At 38.1% G+C, this 26,349-nt stretch overlaps 1 protein-coding gene across 1 annotated transcript in view; it reads left to right on the top strand.

Moving 5' to 3' along the window:
- Positions 1-26,349, top strand: part of LOC115211727 (sodium/calcium exchanger 3-like) — a 360,402-nt gene that overhangs the window by 160,679 nt on the left and 173,374 nt on the right. The window contains exon 2 of the mRNA XM_036503191.1: positions 1,884-2,537. Coding sequence (XP_036359084.1) covers positions 1,884-2,537 — 654 coding nt within the window. The remainder of the gene's footprint in view (positions 1-1,883; positions 2,538-26,349) is intronic.

The following is a 26,349-nucleotide window of genomic DNA, read 5'->3' as shown; positions in this document are numbered from 1 at the left end:
TGTGTGTGTGTGTACTCAAAGAATGTAGTTATATAAAGATACCTTCTTCAGGACATTCGAAAAGGCGATGGCTGGAAAACGTTCGTTGCTCAAAAGTGTGAGCAACAAACTTTTTCCAACCACTGCTTTTCCGAATGTCATGATTATCATGTGCACTACCTCTTCCTTTTGTAACCAACTGGTCAAAATATAATAGGTTTAACAATAAGAATGACATACATTTTTCAGAGATAGTTTTCAGTGTACAAGTGAAACATATAGGGGTTAATCATGTGATCACCTAGCACAGAAAGTCTGGGGTTCAGTATCTGACCCCAGCAATGTTAGTTTTGGAGAAATAAGAGATGCTGTGCTTCCTGAAGTCATGTAGTGGTATGAACTAATTGTATCTATATATTGGGAAAGAAAAAGGGCAATAAATACTTGGCATTACATTTTTCATTAACCGAATATGAACCATTTTGTTGCACAATGCGTCTCCATCTATCCTTTAACTTGAAAATACCCTCTTCCCAGAATCGAGGTGGTTTCATGGCAAACAATTCATCAAGGTCTCTTTTTACGTCATCCAAGGAATTTAAATTTTTACCATTAAGACTATTCTGTAGAGACCTGAATGAGTGGAAATCTGAAGGAGCAATATCTGGTGAATATGGAAGGTGGGGTAACACATCCCAGCCGAGCTGCAGCAATTTTTGCCTGGTTCCCAAAGCATCAAGTGCCGAAAATGAACTTTCTTATCTTCTATTATAAAGGGTTACAGAATTAATGCAGGTTATTAGGAACATAAACCTTCTTCCACGAAAAGATAGCATAAACTGTGCTCTAAATGGAGGTGTAGTCAAAAAATATCTTATCTTCTAAAATAAGTCGAAAGGTAAGCTACCATAAATCGGTACGAACTTTCCGGACAACCCAATATATAGCTAAAGACTGACTATACTGTTGAAAATACTTCACTTACAAGTCACTCGAACTAAAATCAAGTTCATACACAATTGTCATGAGGCACTTTTGCATCGTCGATGATTGTATCTTTAGATTTGCTTGTGTTATGTCATCTCTCTCTATATAAACGGCAGTTTGTCTGTCTGTGTGTCTGTGTGTCTGTCAGGTTGTACCCTCACCCTGACCACGGCTTTCAACCGATTCTGATGAAACTTGACACACACATAGCCCAATGTCATAATTCAAAACTAACGCAGCGAAAATTTTGAAAAGTTCCCCCAGTTCTGAAAAAAATCGATAAATTCGACATGGGGTCGAGAATCAGAAAGACAAACCACAGACTGTCTAGGGGACGCAACTCGACCTTTTTAACTCTAAAAAAATTTACCATCATTTTTTTTCCATTTTTTTGCTATTTTTTAGCTATAACTCTCTAAAAATGCTTTATAGTTATTTCCCTGACAAACCCGAGCAACGCCGGGCGATACTGCTAGTTTGCAATAAAACTTGTTGATTTGCTGTAGACCATTCTATTTCTGATCAGTTTTGCTGCGTGTTTTTAACGTCTTTAGATAACTCAAAATTATCAGTATTGTAGTTGTTTACCAAATCTCTTAAAATTTTGAACCAACTGTGAGTTACATACATTCAATTTCTTTGCCAAGTAAATAATAAAAACTCTGTTGGAAATACTTCTATAGTACGTATGCATCTTAGGTTTGGTTTCCAATTTATTGTGACACTTATTGAAATGGGAAAGACGCCAAAAATTTCTGTTGAAGATTCAAATGTTTGGCGAACATTTCTTACCTTGTAAAGAATTTTGTATTTACGAGAATAACTTATAAAATTTTAGACGTTCATTTTGAAACATGTTAAATGAATGATTATTCCTGTTTAATTTTAATTGAATTTCATTTCTTTTCCTCTTTCAGTGAAAGAATGCAGAGGGCTTGTATTACCAATACTTATAGAGGACCACTGGAACGTAAATTTTCGCGCCTTCCTTTACCTTTTGGCCATGATATGGTGCTTTCTAGGAGTAGCAATCATATCTGATGTTTTCATGTGCTCAATTGAACGAATCACCAGTAAAACCAGGAAGATTCGAATTTCTGATCCTAAAGACAAAGATGGTTTTCGTGAAATAGAAGTGAAAGTATGGAATGATACAGTAGCCAATTTGAGCTTAATGGCTCTGGGGACGAGTGCACCAGAAATTTTATTGTCGGTCATTGAGACTATAGGAAATAAGTTCGAACCCGGTGAACTTGGCCCAGCAACTATTGTCGGCTCTGCTGCCTTCAATTTATTGGTTATTACTTCTGTATGTATGATTTCGATTCCAACTGGGGAAATTCGCAAAATCAAAAGTGTAAACGTATTCGGTGTGACTTCCTGTTTTAATATGTTTGCCTATATATGGTTAGCAATTGTTCTGCTTGCCAGTTCGAAGGATCTCGTGAAAGTCTGGGAGGCTGTGATTACTTTTACTTTATTTCCGATACTTATCGGCGTAGCTTTTATAGCAGATAAGAACTTTTTCCGGACCAAAAATAAAATCGGTACACCGGTGGAGATTGGAATTGGTAAGTTAATTCTAAATTTATTCTTCTGATGCTTTTGTTGTTGTTGTTGTTATTTATTCTGGATAAAAATCGACTTAGAAGACCTGTGGACAAAATCATCCCAGTACTTCTCTGTGGCATTTCGTAATTTGAACCACATTAGTCAAGGTATCGCTCCAAATTCAAGACAAAAGAGTTTAATATGATGGAGATTTAGCTGTTTTTTCTGGCCAGTCAAGCGACCACCCACGGAGAGTGATCTTTGCCTTATATTCATTGTCGCTTGTGGAGGCGCAATGGCCCAGTGGTTAGGGCAGCGGACTCGCGGTCATAGGATCGCGGTTTCGATTCCCAGACCGGGCGTTGTGAGTGTTTATTGAGCGAAAACACCTAAAAGCTCCACGAGGCTCCGGCAGGGGGTGGTGATCCCTGCTGTACTCTTTCACCACAAACTTTCTCTCACTCTTACTTCCTGTTTCTGTTGTACCTGTATTTCAAGGGGCCGGCCTTGTCACTCTCTGTGTCACGCTGAATATCCCCGAGAACTACGTTAAGGGTACACGTGTCTGTGGAGTGCTCAGCCACTTACACGTTAATTTCACGGGCAGGCTGTTCCGTTGATCGGATCAACCGGAACCCTCATTGTCGTAACCGACGGAGTGCTTCCATACATTTTTGTATTTTCTAGAAATGTAAATTAGATTTATATTTTTATATAAAACAAAATTAATACCATCGTAGGCATTTCAAGCCACAATTGATTATTTGAACTACTCTATTTCACATCTGTAAAGTTGTAGCAATGGATTATTAAAAGATGTGTCTGGTCTTCATAATATTTCTTAATCCTTTGAAGCTATAAAAAAAAGTGTGTGAATGATTTCTTACAACAAAAGCATTAATATTTGGACTTACAGGAAGGGAAATAGGAAGGTGAAATTCAAAATTTCCTCAAGAAAATTGAGATTCAATGTCGTACGATATTTCCGATATAATTCTTAAATGCGATTAAGATTAGCTACACTAAATATTAAGTTTCATGTTGTTCTTTTTTTATTGCTGCCGTTTTGTTGTTTCACATTACGAAATCAGAAGCTCTTCATGCTCTGTTGTGTGAGTTGTCTACCATCTAAGTAGGTCTTTAAAAGCCGATTTAATCGTATGCATATGAGCCAGAATTTCAGATTTATTTAACGTTCTTGTTAAGAATGTTTTTGAAATGTATATAAACTTGGATACATATTTTTAATTTTCAGCGTTTGATCTTGATATTTAAACTGTTAAGAGTTGATATTAGACCTTGATCTTAGCCATATGACTGAGAAGCAATAAAGCGACTGAAATATTAAAAGAACATTCTAGCTTTCCCTGAGAAGAAACATCGTCAGATACTGGATGACTTTAAAAGTGATTGACCGTCTCTCTGCATTGTTTCCCGGCCAAGCTTAATACTGTTGTTGCAAGAGTATAGAAGTGGTGAGGGACAAATTACCAAGTTTTAGGAAAATATTCGTCACGAAAATGGTTCTGCCGTGGACCATAGAAAAGTAGCATTCGAACCATATGCGGCCTTTGGGCAGCGAATTTGAGACCCTGAATCTAAAGCTACAATATAAAATGCATCCTTTACGAAACGGTACACTCTTTTACTCTCTTTTACTTGTTTCAGTCATTTGACTGCGGCCATGCTGGAGCACCGTCTTTAATCGAGCAAATCGACCCCAGGACTTATTCTTTGTAAGCCTAGTACTTATTCTATCGGTCCCTTTTGCCGAACCGCTAAGTTACGGGGACGTAAATATACCACCATCAGTTGTCAAGCGATGTTGGGGGGACAAACACAGACACACAAACACACACACACGTATATACATATACATGTATACGACGGGCTTTTTTCAGTTTCCGTTTACCAAATCCACTCACAAGGCTTTGGCCGGCCCGAGGATTTAGTAGAAGACACTTGCCTAAGGTACCACGCATTGGGACTGTCAAGTACTGGGTTCGATGTGATCGACTATCTCCCTCCCCCAAAATTACAGGCTTTGTGCTTATAGAAGAAAGGATTATTAGATGAAGATTTGACTATTATTTTTAGCAGGTTAAATTAGCATGTGGACACTCACTCAACTGTTCGATGGGATTTATGTGTGAGTAATCGGACAAATATTTGATTGACTTCAGATAATAAGCTGATAATTACTTTATAAGGCCTGAAAAATTATGAGGTTGGCTCAGGATAAATTGAACACGGAGAAGTGAAATGCCAAATCATGTAACATAAAACTACTTGAACCAAACCCAACACTCATCGTTATATTGTTGTTGCTTTTATTTTATTTTAAGCTGGCTTTAAATAAGATTCTAAATAATTTAGACACTTTCCGCTTGAAAAACAGTTGTTTAGTCAGTATTAACATATTTAATGAAGAGTGCATTAAAAAGCTAATTCATCGAAATGAATAAAATATTAGCCATTGACTCGCCATCTTTGCGTGTGTTTGTGTGTACGCGTGTATGATTCTTCACCACGTAATTAGTTTTGGTTAAGTTTAAGGCAGCGAGCTGGCAGAAACGTTAGCACGCCGGGCGAAATGCTTAGCGGCATTTCGTCTGCCGTTACGTTCTGAGCTCAAATTCCGCCGAGGTCGACTTCGCCTTTCATCCTTTCGGGGTCGATTAAATAAGTACCAGTTACGCACTGGGTTCGATATAATCGACTTAATCCGTTTGTCTGTCCTTGTTTGTCCCCTTTATGTTTAGCCCCTTGTGGGTAGTAAAGAAGTAGGTATTTCGTCTGCCGTTACGTTCTGAGTTCAAATTCCGCCGTGGTCAACTTTGCCTTTCATCCTTTCGAGGTCGATAAAGTACAAGTTACATACTGGGGTCGATCTAATCGACTTGCCTCCTCCTCCAAAAATTTTGGGCCTTGTGCCTAGAGTAGAAAAGAATTCATTTTAGTTAAGTTTATTTTTTCACTGTATGGAAGCACATGGCCTAGTGGTTAGAGTAGCGGACTCACAGGCGAGAGATCGCGGGTTCGAATGTCAGACCGGACGATGTATGAGTGTGTGTTTATGAGCGAAATACCTAAGTTCCACGCGGCTCCGGCAGATGGTAATGGTGAACTTCTGCTGACTCTTTTGCCACAACTTTCTCTCACACTTTCCTCCTTTGTCTAGCAGCTCACCTGCGACGGACCGGCGTCCTATCCAGGTGAGAAACCTACACGCCAATGAAACAGGAGAAACTGACCCTTATGAGCCAGACATACCTCGAGAAGGAACAAACAAGTTCTTTTCGTATTCCTTGCATTTAAAACGTCAACACTAACCGATCGATTCAAATAACAGCCATACTGGTAAATTTAGGTAAGTTTGTATTCGTGAAGGTACGAGAATACTAACTCTTCATTCAATATGACATACGAACATATATAAAATATATTTGAGGCACAGGTGTGGCTGTGTGGTAAGAAACTTGCTTCATAACCACATGGTTCTGGGTTCAGTTCCACTGCGTGACCCCTTGGGCAAGTGTATTCTACTACAGCCTCGAGCCGACCAAAGCCTTGTGAGTGGATTTGGTAGACGGAAACTGAAAGAAGCCCGTCGTAAATATATATATGCATATATACCTATATATATATATATATATATGTATATGTTTGTATGTCTATGTTTGTCCCCCCAAACGTTGCTGACAACCGATGCTGGTGTGTTTATGTCCCCATGACTTAGTTTGGCAAAAGACAACGATAGAAAAAGTACTAGGCCTACAAAGAATAAGTCCTGGCGTTGATTTGCTCGACTAAAAGTGGTGCTCCAGCATGGCCGCAGTCAAATGACTGAAACAAATAAAGGAATAAAAGAATTTACGCATATAAAAGAATGGTTCAATAGTTAAGAAGCTCGCTTGAAACCACCTGGTTTGCGGTTCAGTTCTACTGCTCGGACCTTAGACAAGTGTTTTCTACTATAGCTCCGGGCCGGCCAATGCTTTGCGAGTGAATTCAGTAGACGGAAACTGTGTGAAAGCCTTTCATAGACGTGTGTGTGTGTCTTTATATGTAGTAGTAGTAGTAGTAGTGGTGGTAGTGGTGGTGGTGGTGGTGGTGGCGGCGGCGGCGGTGGTGGTGGTGGTGGTTGTGGTGGTGGTTGTCGTCGCGGCGGTGGTGGTGGTGGCTGTCGTTGTGACGGTGGTTGTGGTGGCGGCGGTGGTAGTGGTGGTGGTGGCGGCGGTGGTAGTGGTGGTGGTGGCGGCGGTGGTAGTGGTGGTGGTGGCTGTCGTTGTGACGGTGGTTGTGGTGGCGGCGGTGGTAGTGGTGGTGGTGGCGGCGGTGGTAGTGGTGGTGGTGGCTGTCGTTGTGACGGTGATTGTGGTGGCGGCGTTGGTGGTGGTCGTGGTGGCTGTCGTCGTGACGGATGTGACAGTGGTGGTGGTGGTCGTCGTCGTCGTCGCCGTCGTCGTGACGGCGGCGTTGGTGGCTGTCGTCGTGACGGATGTGACGGCGGCGGCGGCGGCGGCGAGTGTGGCAGAGGTGGCGATAGTTATGGCGGAGGCGACAGAGGTAGCGATGGCAGCAGTGGTCAGAAACACTCTCTCGTAAGAATGAATTAACAGAAACTACACGGAAGCCGGCTGTTTAGTCACACACTATTTACTTCGATTCAGAATTTCTCTCAAGATCGATGAAATAATCGATATATTCGTCGTCATCAACAAAATATTGCCATAAGCTTAAGTAGAAATTCAGTATCGATTTCTTATACTGGCACAAGGACATACATGGGGTACCGAAGGGGTGGGGATACGGTTGAGTGAATTGGATCCAGTGCAATGTTATCGACCCCGAGTAATTGAAAGTCATAACAATGAACAACACTGAACTCGGGTGGACGGTTAGGCTTTTAGTGCGATCTTCTAAATCAAAATATTATTTATTAACTAGCGGAATTCCGCCGAGGTTGACTTTGCCTTTCATCCTTCCGGGGTCGATAAATTAAGTACAAGTTGAACACTGAGGTTGATGTAATCGACTCATCCCCTCCCTCGTGATTGCTGCCCTTGTGAGAAAATTTGAAACCATTATTAACTAGCAGAATAACGGCGAGCTGGCAGAATCGTTAGCACGCCGGGAGAAATGCTTAGTGAAATTTCGTCTGTCTTATGTTCTGAGTTCAAATTCCGCCGAGGTCGTCTTTACCTTTCATCCTTTCGGGTTCGATTAAATAAGTACCAGTTACGCACTGGGGTTGATATAATCGACTTAATTCGTTTGTCTGTCCTTGTTTGTCCCCTCTGTGTAGCCCCTTGTGGAGAGTAAAGAAATAAGAATTGTTGGCACGCCGGGCAAAATGCTTAGCGGCATTTCGTCTGTCTTCACGTTCTGAGTTCAAATTCCGCCGGGGTCGACTTTGCCTTTCATCCTTTCGGGATCGATAAATTAGGTATCAGTTGCGTACTGGGGTTGATCTAATCGATTGGCCCCCTCTCACCAAGTTTCAGGTCTTTTGCCTTTATCAGAAAGCATTATTAACTAGCGGAATTCCGCCGAGGTTAACTTTGCCCTTCATCCTTTCAGGGTCGATAAGTACCAATAGAACACTGGGGTCGATGTAATCCACTCATCCCAAGATTGCTGCCCTTGTAGCTAAATTTGAAGCTATTATTAACTTGCGGAAAAGCGGCAAGCTGGCAGAATCGTTAGCACGCTGGGCGAAATGCTAAGCGGAATTTCCGTCTTCACGTTCTGAGTTCAAATTCCGCCGAGGTCGACTTTGCCTTTCATCATTTCGAGGTCGATAAATTAAGTACCAGTTGTGAACTGGGGTTGATATAATCAACTAGTCCCCTCACCCCAAATTTTAGGCCTGGTACCTTTAGTAGAAATGATTATTAGCTATCGGAAAGGCGGCGAGCTAGAAAAAATTGTTAGCGCGCTGGACAAAATGCTTAGCGGCATTTCGTTCGACTTAACGTTCTGAGTTCAAATTACGCCGATTCCGATTTTGCCATTTATCCTTTCAGGGTCGATAAAATAATTACTAATTTAACCCTGGAGTTGATGTAATAGACACATCTCCTCCCCTGAAATTGTTGGCCTGGTGCCAAAATTTGAAACCAGTATTAACTGGAGAAATATTTCGCTTAAGAGTGCAACATACAGTCGGTGTGGGAATCGAAACCCTGACCTTGCGTACAACACCCTAACCCTATCGTCCCTCTGGGATCGATAAAATAAAATACTTGTCAATTACCAGAATCGATAATATCGATTAATTCCCTCCCGCAAAAATTTCTACCTTTGGGTCTAAATTACAAACCATTATTAATAAATCGAAGCAAGCTATATTTGACGGATGTTTATACGGTAGTTGTAATTGCGGTGGTTTTCCTGTATCATCGCTACATCCTCCATCCTACACCATATACATTGTTCTCTTGGTTTTAGTGCATCTAAGACTACATTATCGAGTGTGTGTGTGTGTGTCTCTCTCTCTCTTTCTCTTATGCCTTGCTCGCCCTTTTCAAGCCTAGCCAGTCACATGGGCTCGACTTCCCGGTTTCTGTGGAGTTTGTGTCCCCCATCCCCCCAGCTGGACAGGACGCCAGTCCATCGCAGCGTTGCTCAAGAAACAGGAAAAAAGAGTGAGAGAAAGTTGGGGCGAAAGAGTACAACAGGGTTCACCACCACCCCCTAATAAACATGTACTCTACTCTACTAAAAAGTAGTGAAGAATTTTTCAGCTTAATGTTAAATTATTTAATATAAAAACTGACGTAAAAACAAACATTTATATATACTAGCGGAACCCTTGTGATCATGTAAATTATAAAATGTAATAGTAAACTTGTTGGGTTATTCCTGAAAACTTTATCCAAAAAAACTGAAAGCGTAGCCTGTGTTGTGTCCTATCGTTTATCTTCTAATCAGTGAGAGCGCGTGGCTTAGTGGTTAGGGCATTCGGCTCATGATCGTAAGGTTGTGAGTTCGATTCCCGGCGACGCGTTGTGTCCTTGAGCAAGACACTTTATTTCACGTTGCTCCAGTCCACTCAGCTGGCAAAAATGAGTTGTACTTGTATTTCAAAGGGTCAGCCTTGTCACTCTCTGTGTCACGCTGATTATCCCCGAGAACTACGTTAAGGGTACACGTGTCTGTGGAATGCTCAGCCATTTGCACGTTAATTTCACGAGCAAGCTGTTCCGTTGATCGTATCAGCTAGGACCCTCGTCGTCGTAACCGGCGGAGTCTTTAAAATCTTCTAATCATTGAAACGTGAAATAAACTGCAATACGATGATTACTTAATGCACTTCATATATATATATACATTTTATATACTTTATGCACAATTTTATAGACTTAATACGCAGCACTCATAAAATAAATATTCACTCATATTTTTCCATTTTCCCCATAAACAGAAAAAAAATTACGGAGATTTACTTGCATAGCAAGTGACCTGATCTGAGATCGTGTGCTGGAACGAAAACAATTACAGCGTGGAAGGTGTTTATAAGCCATTTAAGAAACACACAAAAACCGTTAGATTCACTTCAACATTTAAATTTAATTTGTCAAAATATTTTCATCGCTTTGAGACCGCGACCTGTTCACTAACAAAATTCAGAGATGCAGCACGGAATTTTGTCAGTGAACAGGTTGCGGTCTCAAAGCGACGAAAATATTTTGACAGATTAAATTTAAATTTTGAAGTGAATCTAACTGTTTTTGTGTGTTTCTTAAATGGCTTATAAACACCTTCCACGCAGAAAAAAAATTACATTTTATAATTTACATGATCACAATTTCATATCTAGAAAACAAAAATTTTATTAAAAATTTTTTTCATATTTAAAATATAGGGGTCGCTGATTCACGGGGATAAAAGTTTAATGCAACATGGCGTACTCTAAAAACCACATCTTGGTAACTTACAAGCCAAGACGATGGGTCAGAGCCAATACATATTTCAATTTGCGTATACCTTTCAATCCAATACTTCTTTGCAGATTTGTGTTCTCCGTGAAAGTTCTCCCTCTTTTTCCCCTTGTGTGTCAGTGTTGATAACTTTAACTCTCACATCAGATAACTTGGGAACCCTTGAGAATGCAACATAAATCTGGCCATGACCGAATACGGGTTCAGGCAAGAACAGCTCCACTTTATCAAATGTCTACCCTTGTGATTTATTGACAGACGTAGGAGTGGCAGTGTGGTAAGTAGCTTGCTTACGAACCACATGTTTCCGGTTTCAGTCCCACTGCGTGGCACCTCGGGCAAGTGTCTTCTACCATAGCTTCGGGCCGACCAAAGCTTTGTGAGTGGATTTGGTAGACGGAAACTAAAAGAAGCTTGTCATATATATGTATATATATATATATATATATATATATATATATATATATATATATATATATGTATGTAAGTGTGTGTGTATATGTTTGTGTGTCTGTTTGTCCCCCCAACATCGCTTGACAACCGATGCTGGTGTGTTTACATCCCCGAAACTTAGCAGTTCGGCAAAAGACACTGATAGAATAAGTACTAGGCTTACAAAGAATAAGTCCTGGGGTTGATTTGCTCAACTAAAAGGCGGTGCATGGCCGCAGTCAAATGACTGAAACGAGTAAAAGCGTGAAAGAGTCATTGCATATGACAGGCGAACGGGAATCTGGTTTCTTTCTAAAGTGAATAGCAAGTTTGGGATGCGCATGCGTCAAGTGATATAAAAAAAACTTAGTTCAATTAAAAAAAATTACTTTTCACTATGCACTCACCATCACCACCACTACCACCATAATCTCTCACTCTCTCTCTTTTTCTCTCTACCCCTTTTTCTCTCCTCTCCTTCCCTCTCCCATTCTTTAATCTCATCATCCAAACGTCAACCCTCTTCTAAAATTATATTCCTAACTCTCCTCTATATCACTATCTTCAACTAACATTTTTAACCATGAAATAAATATTACGCTCCCCCTACCACTCGTCATGGACGCTTCTCTCTCTCTGTCTTCTCTCTCCTTTCTCTTTCTCTCTCTTTCTATCTCACTCTTCGCCTAATCCTCTTTTTCTCTCTTCCTCTTTTCTTTCTCCCTCGTTTTCTCTAATCACTTGAAAGCGTCACTGAAGGGCTAAGTAACATAATGACAAGTAGAATTGTTATGTGTGTGTGTGTATCTTTTGGTGGTGAATGTCGGCGAAGGAATATTAACAACGATTAGTGGAGGCGCAATGGCCCAGTGGTTAGGGCAGCGGATTCGCGGTCGTAGGATCGCGGTTTCGATTCTCAGACCGGGCATTGTGAGTATTTATTGAGCGAAAACACTTAAAGCTCCACGAGGTTCCGGCAGGGGATGGTCGTGATCCCTGCTGTACTCTTTCACCACAACTTTCTCTCACTCTTACTTCCTGTTTCTGTTGTATTTCGAAGGGCCGGCCTTGTCACTCTCTGTGTCACGCTGAATCTCTCCTGAGAACTACGTTAAGGGTACACGTGTCTGTGGAGTGCTCAGCCACTTACACGTTAATTTTACGAGCACGCTGTTCCGTTGATCGGATCAACCGGAACCCTCGTCGTCGTAACCGACGGAGTGCTTCCATCCATCCATTAACAACGATTAGAATATAGAGAAAGAAAACAATGTTCTGCGAACGAAGCGCCCTGAAAATATTTGTTCAGCACCGAGTTACGAATATCGTCATGCAACAATAGTCGTCCTAAATGCTGTGAGCCATCGATTGGCCTGTTGAAAAACCTGTAACCAATGATATCTTATTGCTCACCATATACGACATAGAATGCTAGAATAATAAATAGATAAATGCCTGCAGAAAACGATCAAAGTGGGTCTCGTATTACAGACGTGGTGAAAATAAAAATGCTCTTCCCATTACATTCTTATTTCCCTGTGGAGCTTTGCTCTCATCAGAATTCACTTAGCAAACAACGAATGTAATTCGGTCTGGCATTTAATAATGATAATGTTTTCATCACAACAGCAATTTATCGACCTCGTCTCATCGTTTTATTACTTTCATTACTGTGTGTTGTTTCTTTGTTGAGGTGCTGAGATGCTAAGTGAGGATAGCATCTATGTCGTTTTAATTTACTGCTTTTACATGTTCTTTTCAATTTGAACATATATTAATGAACAAACTTACCGATAGAAACAGCAGCCAAATCTCCTCTATATTACGCTCTAACGTCACAAACAGGGAAGGACATTCTGTATAATGTCATCCTGGATAGAGAGACAGAAGACTGTCGGGGCTGAAATGTCTTCTATCATACCTACCCAATCCGGACAGACTTATTATGATCAATTCATGTGAAAGAATGGGTTACATGACACAAATAAAACCTCTTGATTGCTTGAGGGGCGATAAGGTTTTTTGTAAGTGGGCTGTTTTAGTTTACGTATGATGCAGAATAATTATCTATTGTTTAAGAGTAATTTGATAGGAATGATACACAGAATAAATGGACTCCATTGTGTTAGTTTAGGCTTAAATTTTATGCTTTTATTATCGTTCATGATATGACACATCCATCTTTAATTTGGTTCATACAGCAGTAAAACTTAAAAATTGAAGCACAGGTTTCATTTTAACCCTTTGCCTGGTCAAAGCAATTTTACAGTTTTTTCCTAAACGTCCATGATTATTTTCAGACTTTAACTTAGTCCTTATTTCAATCGTTCTAAATGATATAAACTTAGATAAACTTAGATATGTTTCGACCAGAGATTGGTCCAGGCCATGTCTAACTTAATAGCACCACCTGATAGGATTATTCGAATCCTGTTGAAGTCAAGTTTTGTTCAAGTTGTGAGTTCTTGTTGGGTGAGTTGTATCCAATTATGGGTGGCTTATCTGGTATTCTTTGAAGGAATCTATCCAGACTCTGTTTGAAGTTGATGGGATCCTTTTCCTCTTTGATAAAGCTTTTCTATCAGAAATCCTACTCGGGTAGTTGAAAAGAATTGAGAATGTGTATCATATATGATGCATGGACGCCGGGGAAATACGTGCTGCGTATCACGTGCAGTACAGAGGACAGATAAAGGATTAAAGGCTGAATAGAAATTATGGTGGAGTTGGTTGTTATTGTGGGATGGTCGAGAGACGGCGCAGACGTTCATTTGGAGGCTAGGCAACGGATAAATCTCATTAAAGGAAATGAGAAAGTGAAATGTCTTTGGCATCAGCGAATTAGGCCAAATGGCAATTTTTACAAGTCGCAAATGACTGGTTATTGTAACATTTTTCTTTGAGTGATATGAAAGCCTTTTCGTCGACAGTAAGGGATTGTCTGTAGCTTTTGTTTCATTCAATCGTTTTATACAATATTTTCGTCCATGTTCTTAAGTCTATGATTCTGTAATGTCAAAAAGAAATTTCATTTATGGCTTTATTGCTATTTAAGTAAAAAAAAACAAACACTATCATCGTAATAGTAATGAAAGAACATTAGAATCAATAGTATTTGTAGTAGCAACAGCATTTGTAATAGCAGTAGTAGCAGCAGCAACGGAAAGTAATTAATGTTCGGTTGATAGTAATGCGTGAATAACATTTAGTTGTTATAGATTCAGCTTATTCCGGGAGGTAACAATGTCGATGACGACATCTGAGCGGAGTTTTTTAAATTAAATTTATCTCGAATTATTCGTAAATATAAGCTGAATCGAAGACACGGTTTAGAAAATAGAAGCCTAAACGAGCGTGTACGTAATAGATAGATAGATAGATAGATAGATAGATAGATAGATACATACATACATACATACATACATACATACATACATACATACATATATATATATATATATATATATATATATATAATATATATATATATATATATATATATATGCGTAGATACATATAAACATGTGCGGCTTGCACACCCTGTACGTCCCATGATGCGCCACTTCATACCATCACTCCTCCTTGATATTTATCACAAGGCGGCGATCTGGCAGAATCGTTAGCACACCGAGCGAAATGCGTAGCCGTATTTCGTCTGCCGTTACGTTCTGAGTTCAAATTCCGCCGAGGTCGACTTTGCCTTTCATCCTTTCGGGGTCGATAAGTTAAGTACTAGTTACGCACTGGGGACGATGTAATCGACTTGATCCGTTTGTCTGTCCTTGTTTGTCCCCTCTGTGTTTAGCCCCTTGTGGGTAATAAAGAAATAGGTATTTCGTCTGCCGTTAGGTTCTGAGTTCAAACTCCGCCGAGGTCGACTTTGCCTTTCATCCTTACGCACTGGGGTCGATGTAATCGACTTAATCCGTTTGTCTGTCCTTGTGTGTCCCCTCTGTGTTTAGCCCCTTGTGGGTAATAAAGGAACAGATATTTATTACCCTATGTGAGCACCCGATGTACCCAAAATTGCGCTGCAACCCAAGATAAGAACCACGAATGTAAGTGGAATTTCGAGCTGATAGTCTGGTCGATTCTTGATTTGTGATTTTAGCAATCAGCAGATAGGCAAATATCTTATCCGGTGATGGCAAATATCTCATCCAGTAATATGACGAAGGAAAGTTACGCGTCTCTGAAAGCTTGACAAAGCAATTTGATTATATAATTTACGTTTCGAAACTAATAACCATTCTATGCAAATGAAATGCGTAAAATAGTGTAACTAAATATTTTATAAATTTCTGGTTTCGTTTGCTTTCTGTCGGACTCTCTCTCTCTATCTCGCTCTCTCTTTCTATCTCTCTCTCTACCTACCTATCTATCTATCTCTCTATTTCTCTCTATCTATCTATCTCGCTGTCTCTCTCTTTCTGTATATGCATGCTTATATTTGTGTGTATTAGTGTGTATGTTTGTGTACATGCAATTCTACACTCACACACACATATACATACATACATATATATATATATATATATATATATACATATACACATATATACATATATGCATATACACATATATACATATACACATATATATACATATACACATATATACATATATGCATATACACATATATACATATACACATATATGCATATACACATATATACATATACACATATATACATATATACAAATATATATATATACATATACATATATACATATATATATATACATATACATATATATACATATATATATAAACATATATATATACATATACATACATATATATACATATACATATATATATATACATACATATATATATACATACATATACATATATTTATATATATACATATATATATTTATACTTATATATATATACATATATAGACACACACACACACCACACACACACACACACATATATATATATATATATATATAATATATATATATATATGGCTTCACTGTAAATTCATTTTGGATTTACTTTACTGTAAATCCTGCATCTATAATTTCATCCACTAGCAATTCCCAGGCAACTTAATTCTATGGTGAGCAAAAACAAATTCGATAAATTCATCAAGATTTTTTCTCTACGCAAAACAAAATACGCGCTAAACATTATTTTAAGTCGTTTTTTTTTCGTCTTTTTTTTATTATCTTTATTCTCAGAGTAAATACACTATATTTCATTAACAACGAAAAAATAAATTCAATGATAAAAAAGATTCCATTTTACCATTAGGAATTTTTTTTAGAAATCATGGAGAAGCAACGAACAGAAGACTCAGTACTAATAGAACTGGTTATCACCACAAAAAAAGGAAAGAAAGATACAAATTGTACGTCATGAATTCAATGCTTCATCAATGAATATCAAAAATCACAAAATACTGGATTATTTAAGAGACATTGTTCATAATTTGTCTTTTTAGACTGTTTCTTCATCCTCCCAATTTAAGATAATATCTTTTTACTGCATTTTTTTCGTTTGTGATTCTATTTTGAAAATAATCTTCGTTATATTCTTTTTCGTGTATAAGTTTTTACTTATTATTTTCGTCTTCGAATTTCTTATTTTGTTAAGGAAATGTGATGGTTTTACTGTAAGAATAAAAACTTTAAATAATTTCTAATGTATATATTCTACAGATAAATTCTATGGCGATAAATTTATCGACAATGTATTCGCTTGCGCTATAATGTTCTTTATCTTAACCTTGTTTAATTGCCATTGTCGACGGCGGTCTCTGTAGTTCTGTGTCCACTGCAAGGCAAACAAAAGAAAGGCCGTCTTCCGAGACGTAATGCTGGTCGTTATCTGCTCTCGTATTTGCACTTTGATGTTCTCACTTTGAGCATAGGTATTAGAACTTTTCGCTCGGAATAATCACTGAAAGAAGAAAGCAGTTAATGTACAGAGATATACTAAGACAGAAGCAGTGCGTATGTACTGGAACGAACGAAAGAAAGAAAGAAAGAAAGAAAGAGGTGGGGTAAGACAAGAATTATTGTAATGAAAAGTTGGATAAATAGATGAGTGAGGTATTGAAAGAGGGATGAAAGAAGAGAGGGGTTAAGTAAGGATGTGTGTGAATGAGTCAATAAAAATAGTGGACTGCTTGATGGGGTTTAAAAACAAAAGTAACTGAAAGAAGACAACGTGAAACACGAAAAGAAAATGGAGGTAAGTTTCTAACAAAATGGTTTTTACTTGTAACTTTCTGGGAGAAGTTATGAGTAAACCCCATAATTTTGAATGAAAACTACACTAATATATATTGGTTGGCATCCTTTTTGTCTCGGGAGACGATGGAGTTGCGCATACAATAATCTAGTCTGGCTTTTACATTTCATGTCCTAATACATTTCCTGCTGTAGCGTAGCTGTGTAGTCCTATCCTGGACAAACACTACCTCTGGCAGGTGCCGCAAATGTAGCGAAGACTGTTCCTGGCTTGTTGACGTATTTTCTTGTCTTTCTATTTCTCCTCTCTCTCTCTCTGTCACTCCTTTGTGTTCCCTCTTTTACGGTACGTCGCCAAACTCCACGGTTGCTGGCAACTGCTTCCCAATTGCTAATATTGATGTTGCAGGCCTTCATGTCACTTTTGCAAACATCCTTGTAACGTAGGAACGGTCTTCCCACAGACCTAGTACCCCTAGCAAGCTCTCCGTAGATTATGTCCTTGGGGATTCTGCCATCTTTCATACGGCTATCATGCCCAAGGCATCTCACTATTTTAGAGGTCTATGTAGTCACAAGCAGACACAAACACTATATCTTCTTAATCCTTTTTGCCCCTTGTGGAGCATAGGGCCTCAACAGTTGTTTTCCACTTTTTACGGTCATTGGCATGTTTCTTGACTGCTTCCTGAGTGGTCCTGAGCTCGTCCTAAGCTCGTCCAAAATGCTCCGCTTCTATGTCTGCTTCAGGCGTCCTCGCTTCCTTAAACACTATGTAAGGCACCCTTTTCCAATCTGATAATCAAGAACTTGAAATTCGGATAACTAAATTTGAGATTTGAGGTGCTTGCTACAATAACTATAAACAACTTTTACTCTTTGGCATCGAGTACTGTTTTTAACACCTTGTCTGTAGTTACGTATACTACCCACACACTCGCGTGCCTCTGACACATGTTTTCTTATAATTCCTTCAGGCAGCGAGATGTCAGAATCGTTAGTGCATTGAACAAAATGCTTATTCACTTTTCTTCTGACTTTTATGTTCTGAGTTCAAATACTGTGGGGGTCAGCTTCGCCTTTCATCCATTCGGTGTTAAAAAATAAGTATCAGTCGAGCACTGGGACCAATGTAATCGACCAGTCCTTCCCCAAAATGTGCCTATAATGGAAAAAATATTCGGTTTTACGTTCTGAGCGGAAATGACGCCGATGTCGCCTTTGCTTTCATCCTTTCGGGATCGAGGAAATAAGTACCAATTAATCACTGGGTTCTATGTAATTAACTTCCCCATACCCTAAAACTTCAAATTTTGGCCCTATAGTAGAAAGGATTGTTGTTATTATTATTATTATCGAGTGAGATAGCAGTGCATGCCATCAAAGTGACATAAAAGTAAAATATACGAAGCCCAGTATACCCATCATGACTACCCGTCTTATAAGGGTACACCAGGCACATGCATCACAATCATATGTCCGCGACATGGTGATCTCATATCAAGATTAAAAGCACATGACCTTGCAGATGGGGCCCCAGGTCGAGTTGCCCAGCCCGCTTAAAAGCTCCCTGAATAAGGGTTGTTTAAAGATGTTGAACGAAACACCCATGTTTCCAGAGGTGAATTGTCCTAATTTCAAAGAATTTCTCTGAACACACGGCTATGATGCTCCCCCACTACTTCTGCTTGAGATCAGAGAGGTAGATATCGTCAGCCACTAAGCGACATGCTCAACTGGTTATGGTCAAACAACCGACAAGCAAATCTGTGGTATGGAGCAGAATATTTGCTGTAGCCCATCTTTTATACCAAAACAAAACAATGTACATGATAACACTTTCAATCAGTTAAGACGAAAAGCTATGAGAGCCTCTACCTGGTACTACATCAGGGCATTTATCATTATTATTATTATTATTATTATATTATTATTATTATTATTATTATTATTATTATTATTATTTTATGTTTGACTTTTGCTTTGTATTTGTACAATTTGGCTGGCTCCAAGTCTCATCCAGAGACAACAAGTTAGAAGTTCATGTTGGTGTTATGCGTAGGGTGCCATATATTTGGTTTTGTACATAGTGTTGTTCTAGAGAATGTTTAAGAAACCATAAGAAAATTATGTGTTTGTTTTAAAATTTTAGATTACATAGAAAGTATTTTACGTAGGTTATGGGCAGTTCCCATGAGCACTATCTTTTGAATTTCTGCCATTTTGGGGTTTCCTGATATCTGAGCTACGTAGGAATCAGTCCCTTTTGCTATCATTCCCAGGTCACCTATGACAACAGCTATTGTTTTAGTCTTGAGTTTCCACATTTTGCCAATTTCTATTTTAAGGTCTTTATACTTGCTCAGTTTTTGGTAGGTCTTGACTGATACATTTATATCGATTGGGACAGTCATATCAATGAGGAGGCATGATTTTTGTCTGAAGTCTTTCAATATAATGTCTGGCCTATTCGCATTTATCTTTCTGCCTGTTTGAATGGTGAAGTTTCAGAGGAGTGAGATGTGGTCATTTTCAAGCACTGGAGGTGATTTGTGTTTCCACTAGTTTTTATCATGGTACAGGTCCAGGGTTTTGCAAATTACCCAGTGAATATATTGTGCTGCTCTATCATGCCTATTGAGATACTCTGTAGGCGCAAGAAGACTGCGCATGGAGACAACATGATCAATGGTTTCATTCTGTTGTTAAAATTCACGACATGTTTGGCTACTTCCGTTCTTTGATATGTTGCCTTGGTAGTTCCTTGTAGGCAGGCATTGATCTTGGGCTGCTATGATAAACCCCTTCTGTTTCTGATGTTAAGCCAGAAGACATTAACCATTGATGGGTAAGGGAATTATTCTCTCTCTTTTGGTATTTGCCATTGAGAGGTTTTCTTGCCATTTATCATAAAGAAACAGATATTTATTACCCTATGTGAGCACCTGATGTACCCAAAAAGGCGCTGCAACCCAAGATAGGAACCACTAAAGTAGAATTTCGAGCTGATAGTCTGGTCGATTCTTGATTTGTGAATTTAGAAATCCGCAGATAGGCAAATATCTCATCCAGTAATATGACGAATGAAAGTTACGCGTCTCTGAAAGCTTGACAATGCAATTATATTTAAGGCGTGGTAAGTAGCTTGCTTACCAGCCACATGGTTCCGGGTTCAGTCCCACTGCGTGGCATCTTGGGCAAGTGTCTTCTACTATAGCCTCGGGCCAACCAAAACCTTGTGAGTGGATTTGGTAGACGGAAACTGAAAGAAGCCCGTCGTATATATGTATGTGTATGTGTGTGTGTTTGTGTGTGTGTGTTTGTCCCCCTAGCATTGCTTGACAACCGATGCTGGTGTGTTTACGTCCCCGTCACTTAGCGGTTCGGCAAAAGAGACCGATAGAATAAGTACTGGGCTTACAAAGAATAAGTCCTGGGGGCGATTTGCTCGACTAAAGGCGGTGCTCCAGCATGGCCGCAGTCAAATGACTGAAACAAGTAAAAGAGTTTTAGCACGGGTTTTCATACGCGTAGTCCCAACATAGCCCTCCTTGCATAACTGGAATATACGAAAGTTTTGAAAGTGGCACGAAATTCATAACATACTTAACACTGCACCCCTGAGATTAATCCTTGAACATCTGTTCCTTTTTATCATTTTTTATCAGCCATCTAGGGTCATATTTTCTAATGAATGTGTCCTTCGTTTTTTATTTAGACATTAAGGTATAACCGAGAGGGCATCTGGTTGCTTTTCATCAAAGCTCAAATAATGTCAAGACTAGTGGCAACGAAAGGCGAATTATGTATCACATTATTTTCACCTACAATTCATAACTGCCAACAATAACTGTCACCACATTCATTTCTTCCAGAAGATAAAACCGACTAAGTTGTAAATCATCGATAAAGCTAAGAAACTTCTGTTTTCAGACAATAACATAAAGAAGTTTAAGAAATAAAAGACATTATTGATAAATGTGTTAAAACTGGAAATTTATGCGTGTTTTCAATAATATAATTAAATAGAAAGAAACGCGATTTAGTGTGTACTCACTAAGTTAAACACTCACACATATACACACACACATACATATGTATATATATATACACACATATACATACGCATATATATACACCCATAATACGAGTGTGTATGTATGTACGTATATATATATATATATATATATATATATATATATATATATATATATATATATACATATATAATGTTAACCCAAACATGAAAACACAAAGAGAAAACACAACAATGCGAGGACGTGGAACAAGTATAGTATTATTGGACGCTCAGGAAAGGAAAGAAAGAAGGAGGATTTAACGTTTCGAGCGGAGCTCTTCGTCAGAAACATAGAAAAAGGAAAGACCCAAGGAAGACGGAGGAAAAGAATCGCCAATGATATACACGCGGTCACATATTGAAAATCTACATATATATATATATATATATATATACACACACACAAAGGTGGCTTACTGGTTAGGGTATTAGGATATTCGATTGACTATCATTCGGTCATGTGTTCGATTCCAGATTGCGTGTTGCGTCCTTGAGCAAGACACTTTATTTCATGGAGCTCCAGTCCACTTAATTGTCAGAAATGGGTTGTACCTGTATTTGAAAGAGCCAACCTTGCTAAATTCTGTCTCGCGCTGAACTCCCAGGGAACTACGTTAAGGGTACGTGTGTCTATGGAGCCACTAGAACTTTGATTTCACGAGAAGGCTGTTTTGTTGATCGGATCAACTGGAACAATGATCGAAACCAATGGAGTGACAGTTGTATATGTATATATATATATGTATAATTAATTGATTAATTAATTAATTAATTACGTATGTATGAGTTTATGGACTCGGGAAAGGCTCAATAGTAAGAGGAGCGCATACCTATTTCTTTACTACCCACAAGGTGCTAAACACAGAGGGGACAAATAAGGACGGGCAAACGGATTAAGTCGATTATATCGACCCCAGTGCGTAACTGATACTTATTTAATCGAGCCCGAAAGGATGAAAGGCAAAGTCGACCGCGGCGGAATTTGAACACAGAACGTAGCGGCAGACGGAATATCTATTTCTTTACTACTCACAAGGGGCTAAACACAGAGAGGACAAACAAGGACAGACAAACGGATTAAGTCGATTATATCGACCCCAGTGCGTAACTGGTACTTAATTTATCGACCCCAAAAGGATAAAAGGCAAAGTCGACCTCGGCGGAATTTGAGCTCAGAACACAAAGACAGATGAAATGCCGCTAAGCATGACATCTTTGTGGTTTTGTGAGTAAAACTCGGTAGAAGGAAACTGATTACAAGGGTCGGCTGAAATGTTTGTAGTCTCACCAAGTTACTCTCGTGGAATGTGACCAAATGGGAGTTTACTTTTCAACATAGCCCTCCTTGCGGTCGACTCACACCTTCCATCCGTGTCACAGTGCTTGGGTTCCATTGGCAAAGAACCTTTCATCCTGTTGAGCAAAAAAGTCATCGACAGCAGATATGATGTCATCGCCACTGCGATACTGGGTCCTTCGGTGTTTTTATATATTCTTACTTTCTTTTACTCTTTTACTTGTTTCAGTCATTTGACTGCTGCCATGCTGGAGCACCGCTTTTAGTCGAGCAAATCGACCCCGGGACTTATTCTTTGTAAGCCTGGTGCTTATTCTATCGGTTTCTTTTGCCGAACCGCTAAGTTATGGGGAGGTAAACACACCATCACCGGTTGTCAAACGATGTTGGGGGGACAAACACAGACACACAAAAACACACATATATATATATGTACATATATACAACAGGCTTCTTTCAGTTTCCGTCTACCAAATCCACTCACAAAGCTTTGGTCGGCCTGAGGCCATAGTAGAAGACATTTGCCCAAGGTGCCACGCAGTGGGACTGAACCCGGAACCATGTGGTTGGTAAGCAAGCTACTTACCACCCAACCAGTGGGGAAATGATATATAGAGAGAGAGGTGGGACCAAATCGGGAGAATAGGGACGGCGATCAACCAGTTCAGAGCCACAGTCCCGCACAGCAACCATTGAAACCAACGATTTATGTGCAGGAGCATTGTCCAGATGAAGCAAGACCCCTTTTGTCAGTTTTCTTGAGCGTTTCATCTTGATAGCCTTTCGTAACTGCCTAAGAAAGTACTACAGCTTTCGGTGCGAATGTCAAGCTGTACAGCATATCGTTTCCAAATTTCTGGCAGAGTGTATGGCGTCATGGAGCTGTTTTTCTCCCAGACGGTGCCCAACTGACCCTACTATACTGTGTAGTCTACAAAATCAAAAACAAACAATGCGCATGCGCGAAATAAAGATATAAAATGGTGAGAATTTTCTCATCGCACCCCGTATATATATATTATATATATATATATATATATATATATATATATATATATATATATATATATATATATTATCAATAATAAAAGGGTAAAATTAATTAATTATTAATTAATTTTACCAAGTAGTGTTCAGTATGCAAAAAGACCATTTACGGTATATTTAAAACATTACGTTATATAATAAGGGTTCAGTAAAATAATTTACTTTACCACACACCAGTTCGGTGTGTGATAAAGTAAATTATTTTACTGAAGCCTAATTATATAAGGTAATGTTTATATATATATATATTATATATATATATATATATATATATAATATATATATATGTTAGAAAAAATAAGGTACTCGGAAATCTGGATGGTTGTACATTTACAGATTTTTATTAATATGTCACATGTTTTATAAATCACATATATTACCGCTTGCATCTACTCGAGTATAATCTTCAGATTTGAAGAATCTACTAGAGTAGATGCAAGCGGTATATATATATGTGATTTATAAAAACATGTGAATATTAATAAAAATCTGTAAATGTACAACCATCCAGTTTCCGAGTACCTTATTTTTTCTAATATATAATACCTGTACATCAACTCCAAAACTTCTATTATATATATATATATATATATATATATATATATATATATATATATATATATATGCACATACAGGCAAGTGCATACACATACACACACACACACACACACACATATATATTATATATATATAATGTATGTATGTATGTATGTATGTATGTATGTATGTATGTATGTATGTATGTATGTATGTATGTATGTATGTATGTATGTATGTAGTGAATGCACGCAATTCGATTTCCGTTTGCGCGTATTTCATGACCCATACTTCTTGTTCAATTCAAACGACAATTATTGACCATGTACAAGATTTTTCTGTGAAGAACTTGATCTCGTGTGATCAAAGGCTGTATTGAAGTTTACTGACCTAAGAAAATATGTATCTATCTGCCTATCAGTATAAATATATACATACATACAAATGGAAATAAATACATATAGATATATATACTGATTATACAGATATATATACAGACTTATGAACACACACACATATGTTGATATATGAATATATGCATATTGGTTTCAAATTTCGGCACAAGGCCAGCAACTTCGTGGAAGGGGTTAAGTTGATTACATCGACCCCAGTGCTCAGCTTGTACTTATTTTCTCTTTCTGTCTTTCCCTCTCTCTCTCTCTCTTTCTCCCCTTCTCTCTCTCCCTCTCTCTCTCTCTCTCTCTCTGTATATATATATATTATATATATATATATATATATATAGTGGTTTCAGAATTTTGTACAAGTCGATTACCTCGACCCTAGTGCTCAACTAGTACTTTTTTTATCGACCTTGAAAGGATGAAAGGCGAAATCGACTTCAACGGAGCTTGAACTCAGAATGTCAAGACGGGACGAAATGCAGCTAAGCAATTAGGCATTTTGTCCGATGCAATCATCTCGCCTGATATATATATATATATATAATATATATAATATATATATATATATATATATATATATATATATATATATATATATATATATATATATATATCAGTTAAAATTGAGGATAAAATCTATATAAGATTTTATCAAGTAGCCAGCGTGTAAGACCAATTAAGGTAAAAATTGATACGAAGTATATAATTTTATTAACATAATTATAAAATTATTGAAAGGGCAATTACGAGAGGTAATGCCACAGGCTGAAAGAAGGCTCCAAATGGCTCTTAACTACTTTATCACATATACACGGTCACTGAAACCGAAAGAATGAACAAAAAGTTTTTTTTTTTTTAAACTTTACTCATATATCGAACGATTTCAAGGTTAGTGAAGTAATACACTCTCCTATCATCAGTATAATATAACCACAAATACATGAATATAATAAAAACTTTATACCTGCCATACGAACACAACGTATCCACAGAGCATATACAAATGTTCACACTTATATACAAGAAATCTCTAGTGACACTTTTATTGATATACCTGAAGAGACCCAAAACAGGTCGATACATGTGTTGCACCCAATCAAGTTTATAACACATTCCATCTCCAATTTTATTAATACTGTTACCCCAACCGCCACTACGAAGTTCCTGCAGTAATTCTACAATGGGTAATTGAAACGGTGCCGGTGCTTCAGTCATCATCCATTTATACATTTTGTACAATTTCTCCATTGTATATCTATATTAAAAGCCCTATTGGACAGCATGATACAGAGACCGTGAATTCACGAGTGATAGAGAAAGCGATCGCTGGGGACATACAGTGAGAAACACAAAACTATATAAATGTGTTTCTCTCTCCTCTCTCTCTCTCTCTCTCCTCCTCTCTCTCTCTCTCTCCTCACTATATATATATATATATATATATATATATATATATTATATATAGTATATATATGTATATATATGTATATATATTATATATATATATATACATATATGCGTATATGTTGCGTAAGTACAGGGCATAATAATAATTAATAAATAGATAAAAAATATGGGAGTACCTAATAGCTTTCATCATTAACTTAATCTTGTTTCGACCGAGCTAATATACAGTTTCCTGCAGCAGAAACAGCTGTAAGTCAATGAATGTGGATATGCAACTCGTTTTCTGTTGTATGTATATATTAATTGAAATACATATAAATGTGTGTGTGTGTATGTATGTATATATATATATAAATGAATTTTTTGCGTAATGAGATAAAAAACCAAGGCTGTGTAGATATTAGAACATTTATAGATAGAAGGTCTTACAGCTGTTTCCAGGATATTTATTGTATCCCTTCATCGGAGACGGTGTGA

This window comes from Octopus sinensis, linkage group LG5, assembly GCF_006345805.1.
Source record: "Octopus sinensis linkage group LG5, ASM634580v1, whole genome shotgun sequence".
Lineage (NCBI taxonomy): Eukaryota > Metazoa > Mollusca > Cephalopoda > Octopoda > Octopodidae > Octopus > Octopus sinensis.
This window is presented reverse-complemented; position numbering and strand designations above follow the sequence as displayed.